Here is a 9,737-nt window from a genome sequence, read left to right on the forward strand (position 1 = left end):
TGTGTGTTCTGACACCTTTCTATCAGAACCAGCATTAACTTTTTCAGCAATTTGAGCTACAGTAGCTCGTCTGTTGAATCGGACCACACGGGTCAGCCTTCGCCAATACTTCTTTCCTGTGGCTGTGTATGTGAATAGATGCACTTTCATTCCATGGCCTCTTGATTTCATCTTGTTATCTTCCAGAAGGTCAGTGACACTCAGGCCTCCATGATTCAGGAGCCAAATGAGCAATTAGCATTACCAAATTGGACACATTGGTGTGAATTAATTGTCTCGTTTACTATAGTACAATATATTCATATTTTTGCCACTGATCAACACAGAAAATGCCTATAATATCAAAGTGAAAAATATAATAAAATATAATTGTTCTAAATGAAATACAAATACAAAACAGAAAATAATTGAATGCATAAGTAATCACCCCCTTTGCTAGGATACACCTGATTGAGCTGTGGTGAAACCACAACGAGGGTGAATACTTTTGAGAGCCACTGTACTTTAAAAACTAAATTGACATTTGACATCTAATTGAAGTGTAACACCACTCAGTCTTTTAATATCTTGTACAGCAAAGAGCAACAGCAAACATGTTAAAATACTACAATCAGACAGATGTTCGATGTGTGTAAAATGATATGTTCTAGTTGTGATCACATGATTTCAGGTCTCCAAAGTGTAACTTCAAATTTTCTCATCATGATAATAAAGCATGTTTCATTCCCCATGTTGCTTTGAATGGGTTGTGAATGGAGAGAGGGGAGTTTATTTATTTAAGGATTACTTCTTTGCATTATACGCTGCCAATTGTACTACATTTGGTGATTTATGATTGTGGTTACCTTTGCATATCAGTTTGCAAAATACAGGGGGTTTTCATGCATTTAAAAGGAATCCTAGTGCTATACAACTACTGTGTATAAGCCTCCCTCAATCAGAAAGAGCTGGTTTCAAAAACATCAGGATTTCCTAATTTCACAGCTGCTTGCATTTCTATTCAAAGCAGTTGCAAGATGCCTGTTAAAGGTATGACCCATAATGTTTATTGCAAACTTTCTGCAATGTCATTTTAATCTCATAACCCTGTAGATTCCATTAAAACGAAAGAAAAAACAAGAACTCAGTATTCTGCTGGTAGTTTTCAAAATGTTTTTGATATTGTCTTAGCTATACTGCTGCCCCAGTTTATACAATTATTGAAATACAAAATCCTAAACATTTATTTTACAGCACATGTAGACACATTGCTTTTTGTGCACATAGTTTTCAAATCTGTTGCACGTATTTACAAAGACTTTGAAATATTGTACGTTTTCATAAACAAGTACAAATATACTACATTTTAAGAGATTTCAAGAAAATGTTTACTCTCCGGACGAAAAATAAACATGGGCACTGCTAGTAAGTAATGCTAACATGCAAGCTCAGTCTTAAGTGTTGTTTACATTTAATCCAATCAAACAAAACAAGTGTAGAAAAAAGCTATCTGTTGCCATTGCTTAAACTTTAGTTACTTTAAGGTGTCAGCACAAGTCTACATGATTTGTTTACACTAGAGTGAGGAGTGAAAACAGTGCAGAAATGTTTTTACAGAAAATCAAACAGTCTTCAGCTTTATTGTCTGTTCTACGTGTTTATTGCTCGGCTGGTTTATTCTTCTCTTCTCAGTCAGATGGAAGGTGTCATTTCTGCCAGCACAGGATGTATTTCTGACACAGTGAAATGAGCTTATCAAAGTTCAAGCAGGAAAGAGGGCTATTGTAAAAACAGCACCTACAACAAAGTCAAAAGGGGGGGCTCATACAGTAGAGAAGTACAAGGATAAGAAAACAAATTTGTGGACAGCTCGGGAAATTTGAAAAATCCCCCTGTGATTAATTTTCTCCATTCGCATTTGACACACACATGGAATGTCAACCTTCCGTAAATGTCAACCTGCAGTCTCCAGGAATAAGACATTCATCTCCAGGAAACTGCTGGACATCACCCAGGAGAAGGGTACCCTGTATATCTGTGATAGCAACTGAGAAGTATCCTGTTATTAACGTCTATCTAGTTTCCCACTTAGGTGTTAGAAGTGTAGCATTTGCACCTCTTGTTCACATAAGAGTCATAATAATGGGGTAAGTGTTTTAGGTCAGTTTAGGCTTAAATTTAGCTTTTTTATTAAAGTGATGGATTTAGGCTCTGGTTTAAGTTTGTTTCTTTATTTACATTTAAAATACTTGTTGTACTATTTAGTTACGTTAAGGTTCTGACTAGGGTCACTTTTCCATGTGCCAGAACAATAAACATAACCCAATATTTCTTGAACTACGGCAAATAGTACACTACAACCCAAATGTAATGCTAAAAGCAAGCCCATTTTGTTTTGAAATCGACTCTGACATCATCCCTCGGCACAAATCCAAAGATGACTCAAACTGAGTTGTAGTATCAATTTGAGCATGCAAATGATTTGATAAATATATCAGATATCATAGTCTCAGAGTTTCAGATAACTAATGGTTAGATCATAAGGATATTGGCCATATTCCTAAAATTGCCATGTCCTGTAAAATGTACCACTCTTTTTAAAATATGAAAAAGAAGCCGAGCAAGAAATTTGCTTTTGTTAACTTTTTATCCCTCTCCCCCCCTTTTTTCCTCATTTGGAGAGACAGCAGTTAATTAAGCACCAATGATAGATGTTTTTGGAATATGGTCCATTATGTCATCCAATAAAACTTCCTGTATCCTGTACCAATCTCGCATCCTAATTGGAAACAACACATGACTAAGTGTCTGTCAACATTAAAAAATAAAAAAATAAATAAGAAAAACATCAAGCAGGAGGAAAAAGTAAAGCTTGTACATTCTACCATTCATTAAGAAGACATATCTGTCAATAGGATATGATAATTATCTACTAATATTCTAGAATTATGATAGAAATAAGAAACAAAATGTCCTGTTTCAGCCTTTCCAAACTAGATTTCTCCTAGCAGGGTTTCTGCTTCACTTGCCCTATGTTTAAAAATAATACATCTAAAACAAAAATGCTATTCTAATATCGGGCCATATTCTCTCAAATTTCATTCAGGACAATGAATGCGATGAAGTGATGTTTCTTCACAATACCTTACAATTATATTCGACAGTTGGGACTCTGGTCTTGCTCTTCAAGGGGGCCCTGTCAGACGGACATTTGCCAGCCGGACCAGCGGACAGGGAGTGGGGGAGGTGAATTCAAACACATGGCAGGGGACACAGTTTTGGATTAGTTTAAATAGCCTTGCCTTGCCAATTCACAAGTGTCCTGTTTCTGTTTCAGGCAACAGACTTAGTCTAGTGTAGTCGATGGGTTTATTCCACTAGCCGCTGTGTGTTTCCTGTCTGAACCAATAGCTTTGCTTCATTTCTGGTTGCTAGTCAAAGAAAACATATCATATTTCACTTATTTGTCCCCTAAAGCAATATAAATAATATTTTAATATTTTAATATTTACAGAGCAGTTTCTTTAACATATTGTGTAAACCTTACATGATTCCAGTGTTTTGGACCTTTTTCACTCTCTGTTCAGGGTTAGATACACCTCAAATATCAAGCAAATGTGTACTTTATACCTTCCAAAAAACAATGACCATTTTCTAACCACAGGCTGTCCAGGGTTTTGTGACTTTAGTATTCAAAACAGAAGAGCTGTTGTTAACAAGAGGAGGAGTGTTGAAACTCTCTGCACTTTTATGGGTTACAATGACATCTACTGCCACAAAACAGTATCTCTCCAGTGTCATCTAGTGTAAAGTACTAAACAAAAACCTAAGACAAAAGCACTCCTAGTATGATACTGTAATGCAAATACTGGTGTGTTTTTGGAAGACTGAATAAAATAAAACAAGAAAAATGTACACTTGTGCCTTTAGTTGATGTTACAACATGCTTGCAAAAAGGAAACCCTAAGAAAGAAGACAAGAAATAAGCGGGCTTCTATACAGGTACTTCCGCTAATCACAATTATTGTTGGTCTTTTGAAATGGTGTGCACACTTAATTCAACTTATATTACTTAAACAATAGTACTTAAACATATTACTTCCCAGGCAGTTTCGTTCTGCATGGTGCTGTTGTGAGTACTCAGTGGCAATGGTTTGGTAAAGGTTTATTTGTGGAGGTACAGTTCTTTCGTCAACTTAGAAATGAAACAGGGCATCTGTTTCTTTCTATGGGACGACGGGTCGCTCGGAGTGTTTGATTCAAACTTTAACGCCACCTGGTGGTTCACCCTTGTGAGGATGCTTGCAATCTCCAGGTCTCTCCCATTTTGGTTCAGCATTTCACAAAGCCTCGTGATAAAAACTGAACCGAAGACTGGGCTCCTCCATGCAAAATAACCTTGGAAGTAAAAGCAACTGTCAATCTCTACCAGGTACAGACACATTCAAATGAACAGTATAGTAGTAGTAGTAGTAGTTGTAATAGTAGGGGGCAGTAGTAAATGTTTTGTTAATTTGGCCAATATGCAGATATTTATATCACAGTAGTGAAAAGTAAAATGTGCTTTAAAAATATTAGCAAATTCTAATGCTATAGAATTCTTCAAATCCAATGCAAGTGCTGCTTTGAAGAGAGTTTATAAAACCTGCCCAATGTGAAGAACACGGCACTGTTTTGTGTCTATTTCAGTATCACAACAGGAGAAGACACATTTTATGAACCTGTTTATGATGACAGATGTGTATAGCTGTATATAGCTCTGTCTATTTTGTCCATGTCTGTGTAAAAGTGTAGGAGGCTGCCTCACCTTCAGATGTGGAGTGTGCGCACAGAAAGTCTTCCTCTGGGATCTCAGTGATTTCGAGGCATTCCTCTGTCACCGAGTCTGCTTCAATGCCAGAGTCCAATTCGTCTCCTCTGCAGGCCTAAGACGACCAGATAAAACTGAACAGAGATACCATGCTGCACTGAGAACTGTCTTAATACATTTCACCTTCTGTTGTTTTTGTGGAAATACCACATGGAGAAGGTAAAAGATTGTGCACGTACCCCAAATCAAGATCAATGCATTGTATTATTTTATTTGTGTGTGTATTCTGTACAATAACTTAAATAACCTGGTGTATGAGACAGTGTACTGTTGTAGGCCACAATAAATAAAGCTGGGTATATATGCAGTGCCCTCCAGATTTATTCATACAGCTGCATAAATAGGAATTAAGAAAAGAATATCAAAAGATAGCTTTATGGATTGGATAATGTGTCCTGCAGAAAAAAGTCTAGAAATGTTACACTGTAAACTTATTAGCATTGCACAGAGTAGAGACATATTTGTCATAATTTAAATTAAATTAAATTTCATAAAACAGAAGGGTCACATTTATTTACACTCAAGATGTAAGTATGCTTTGGCTCATTGTCACGCTGGAATGTCCATTTGCAGCCAAGCCTGAGGGAACCAGGTTTTTGGCCAAAGTGTCTGATATGTGTTGGAGTTCATGATTCCCTCCGTCCAGGACAACCCCAAACCATAACAGATCACTTTGGGCATGAGTGATTTCTCAACGTGAGCTTTGACACGAAATATTACGCTGTTGAGAATGTCCAAAAAGATCCAATCTGTCCATTAGACATGGCTCCAACTGTCATTCAAATATAGTTTGGCAAATTCGAGTCACTTCTTTTTCTGGTTTGCCCTCAAAAGAGTTTCTTCCATGCATTCCAGTCATGAAGCCACATTCTTGCAGGCTACGTCAAATGGTAGTTCCTGACTTTGTATCTTGCCTTTGGATTTACGTTTGCCTCCTGAACCACTTGTCTCACAGCCGGTGGTAGCAAAATATATATGCGTCCTCTTCCTGCCAGGGTTACCACTGAACCAGTAGCCTTAAATTTCTTAATAACGGATATTGGAAAGTGGTAGACTCAACTTTTTGTGGATTCTTTCATAGCAACCCCCCACCTTGTGGCGGTCAATGCCATTTTGTCTACAGCTGAATTAATTTGTTTACCCCACAGAACCAGGAAACCGTCCTCTTCCAGAAGCTTCCATTGAACTTCCAAAATAGCAGAATGTTGTTGTAGATTTGTTATGATATTATTTAGAGGTGTGAATAAATGTGACCCTCCTGATTTCTAGAATGAAATTACAAATTTATGACAAATAGAAGATAATTATACTCTTATTGTTATTCTTGACAAATATTTTACCTGAATAAAGAACAGTTTGGGCTTCCCACGTAGAGTTGGACAATTCATGGCTGATATGAGAGTAGTCAGTTCTCTAATCTTAACTTCCCTGTCGGTCCCATAGATCAGGCCCTGTTCACCGTGGCTAAGGATGACACAGACAAAGCTGGCCATCTCACTGTGGTCCTCTCTGGAAACTACAGACACAGACAGGGGGGAGTCCCAGATCTGGGTTAGTCCACTGTAGAGCGAAGTTGTTACTTGTTGTTGTTATTATTATTATTATTATTATTATTATTATTATTATTATTATTATTTGAACACACATGTGGATGGGTACCTGTTTGTAAGATCTGTCGCATGCCATCACTGGAGAGGTCATTTTCCACCTGCACCAAGAATCCCAGTGACCCGAAAGCCTCCTTCAGTTTTCTCTCATCCTTTTCTGTGCCGTACCGGGCGTTCATGTCTTCCGATCAAGAGAAAATCGAAAGCATTGTATGACTTCAGGTTGTTCCCTTTAAAAGCGCAAACTACATTGTAATTCTCGTGTTGCGTTCTGTGCTCTGACATGCCAGTGACCTTCAGGAGCAGGGTCAATTCAATGATCAAGGCTCAGCTGAGTCAACTTGGCACTGGTTGTATTGAATTGATGCAGTAACACGAACTGGAAAGCCAGAGTTGCTTATCTCAACTTCCAAAATAGTAATACAGGTATTCCGTCACACGCTCATTGTGACTTTTGTGGGTTTGGATATTAAAGAGTATTTTGCTGCACTTTAATGGAATTATGTTACATTAAATTAGTCATAGAAGTACAAAATAGGCCTGGCATTATATAATTGTGTTGCACAACTTGCAAATAGTTATCATGGTAACAGAAGTCTCTTTAATGTATCATGTCTGGTCATATTATGATGATTATGAATTGTATTATTATTATACTTATTTGGTTGATGTCCTTGTCTACAGTGACTCAAATTCAACAAGAAACTTGAAGTGAAGGTTGCATTGTGGTAAAAAGGGATGCAATACAATACAAAATTCAACCAGTTAGAAAGAGAATAAAAATACAGGACAAGATAAAACTCTATAGTGAATATAGAACTAATCCCGAACTAAAAATTGATGGAGGGTGCTTGTGATCCAATTATTCGATTTTTATGCAATAACCAAAATATTGACTTCTGGCTGTTTACCATAATGAAGTGGGTAATGATTGTCAGAGTGCTGTTCAACATACCTGTCATCTTGGTTTCAGATCAATATGTAGGTTGAACAAAAGCTGCAGAATTCCTAAGGAAAATGATTCATAAACTCACCTAGGAAATGTTTATTGTTAATGATGAGGCATTTGCCAATGTTCTTATAGCCCATGTTGTACTGGTAATTATCTTCTTGGAAGCTGCCAAGACAATTAATTTCATTATAAATAACATTACTTTTGATTAGCATATAATAACAACAACAAAAACAAACAGCAATGTAATGGTACAGTGATGCTATTATGGCAGTTACAGTATGCTTGATATTATTGTCCAGTCTGGCCTGCATGTAACCACAATTCCAGCCAACAGCAAATTACACATTACTAGATTACGGCCCTGTAATGCTATAGGGTTCGGATCTATCGCTAAAGACCAGAGATTGTCAATTCACATCTGAACCTGGGAGCTCAAAGATGTGTTAAGCATCTTCAGTGTCCATGCTTTCGCGTTGAGCCGAGCTGAGTTATAACTAACAATTCCAAACGATTTCAACATAAAGCCACTAAACCTTGTTGATATATTAATGAGAAGATATTTCTATTTCTATAAGACACACAATGACATTAAGATGATTAATGTATTAATCATTATTATTTGTATGCTCTGCACGCTGTTTGGTTTCAGTTTCAAATGGAAATTACTGTAATTCATGTCATCAATATGGGTAAATATATGTGAAGTGTTTTATGAAGCATCTCATGAGTTGTAAAACTTGATAATAACCCTCTGTGTACAGCTGTTATACTTGTATTGTTACCCCATGACTTCTATATTAACTGGAGAACACTAACTTTGGTCTAACCTTTTAATTCATGAAGAAAAAGTCCTTTGCAATGTAGTGCTGTAGACATAGCTATGACTAAACTTACAACAGTACAAATAATGTTATAATCCATCAGTTTAAAATAATATTAGTCCTGTTGTGCCTTTTAGTATATCTTTATAATATTTAATAATTACATTGTAGCCATTGAAACCAATCTTACTCCAGCTAAGACTTTGTAGAAAATAGCATTAAAGAGAAAATTACCATTGTCCTTCCGCAGATGTTTCTGTCGAAGCCATAATATCAGGAAGCCGAGGACTTTGCTTGAGGATTTTAAATTTGAAAAGGTGCTTCTCGTCTTGTGATGGCGACTCACAGTGTACACTGCTGCTGACGAATGACTGACTGCTTTTACTTTCAAAAGGATAGGTTGATTAATTATAACTTAAATCAATAGTAAGTTGCTGCGTTATATGATGTCTGGTTAATGATTACCAAAGAATGGGAAAAATGTAAAGGTGAAGAGATCCAAGTCCTTCTTTTGAGAGACTTAAAAGAGGTTTCTAATAATTCTAGACATATCCGGGAAATGGTATTGAACATGACTTCAATCAATGCCAAGAATATGATGGATTTAAAAATGATTCCTCCACAAGACGTGACCAAAAAACGATTAAAGCTCAAGCAATCTATGAGTGCCTTCTTTGATCATGTGCTTAAAAGACACAATGTATCAAAGTGGTTAATGTAAATAAGATGGAAATTACTAACAGCCATTATTGCTGCACTTGTAATTCCATTCCAAATGACACTGAATAATAGTATACTCCGTATTAGGATTTTACTCTGTTAAATTATTATAAATACCTACAATTATATCTTAAAGTAATTAGTTCTTAAACAGGAAGAATAAAAAATGTAACTGTAAGACAAAAGTCACTCATCAAAAACAATATTCTAAAAGGTCCATTGTGCATCCAGGAAAGACAAAGTTACGCCAAAATCATCATTCCACTTGGGATGACAGGTCTCTTTCTGAACAATGAGTAACTGACACTGCAATTTGGTCACAGGCAGCTCATATTAAGATCTCCATTCAGCAGGACTCGAGAGTGTGTCCGTCAGCAACCCACATCTAACTGTCAGATTGCTATGATTTGCCGATTCCTGCTTGGACATCAAAAAAGGAATAAAGCTTAAAGTCAAATAAGCTCTGGGTGTGTCCACAGCGCAATTCAGAAGGAGCTGTTATGATGTATGAAATTCAGACTCTCCTTGGTCACAGGTCAAAGTCAGCTTCGTACGACTGCAGTAATCAGTAACTGCTGTGCAAACCCAAACCAAATAAACTGAGTTAACGCCCACATTAGAATGGCAATTAGTATCTTAATTTTTTTAAATGCACAGTAGCGCTTATGAGGGACTTTTAGAAGTACAGTCTATTAAGAAAGGAAAACAGACTGACAATCCTGTTTACACTAACTTCTGGTAGTGTCCCATTACTGTATGACAAGTCATGTTTATTGACATGTTTA

At 36.7% G+C, this 9,737-nt stretch overlaps 1 protein-coding gene across 1 annotated transcript; it reads right to left on the bottom strand.

Annotated features, from left to right (window-relative positions):
• Positions 1 to 3,887: 3,887 nt before the first annotated feature.
• On the bottom strand, positions 3,888 to 9,352 carry LOC136764285 (caspase-7). Its single transcript, XM_066718183.1, has 6 exons — positions 8,467 to 9,352; positions 7,491 to 7,573; positions 6,509 to 6,637; positions 6,190 to 6,365; positions 4,787 to 4,904; positions 3,888 to 4,377 (listed from the first exon to the last, which is right to left on the bottom strand). The coding sequence occupies exons 1-6, from the start codon at positions 8,499 to 8,501 to the stop codon at positions 4,145 to 4,147; spliced, it is 774 nt and encodes a 257-aa protein (XP_066574280.1). The 5' UTR covers positions 8,502 to 9,352; the 3' UTR covers positions 3,888 to 4,144.
• Between the last annotated feature and the right edge of the window lie 385 nt (positions 9,353 to 9,737).

The sequence above is a fragment of the Amia ocellicauda genome, chromosome 12, assembly GCF_036373705.1.
Source record: "Amia ocellicauda isolate fAmiCal2 chromosome 12, fAmiCal2.hap1, whole genome shotgun sequence".
Lineage (NCBI taxonomy): Eukaryota > Metazoa > Chordata > Actinopteri > Amiiformes > Amiidae > Amia > Amia ocellicauda.

What these genes read in the sequence shown, in the direction of transcription:
- LOC136764285 (XM_066718183.1), bottom strand. Translation starts at nt 8,501, where the DNA reads ATGGCTTCGACAGAAACATCTGCGGAAGGACAATG. An exon ending in ACATCTGCGGAAGGACAATG is followed by an intron (nt 7,574 to 8,466) that starts GTAATTTTCTCT and finishes TTGTCTTGGCAG; the next exon opens with CTTCCAAGAAGATAATTACC. An exon ending in CGCACACTCCACATCTGAAG is followed by an intron (nt 4,378 to 4,786) that starts GTGAGGCAGCCT and finishes TTTACTTCCAAG; the next exon opens with GTTATTTTGCATGGAGGAGC.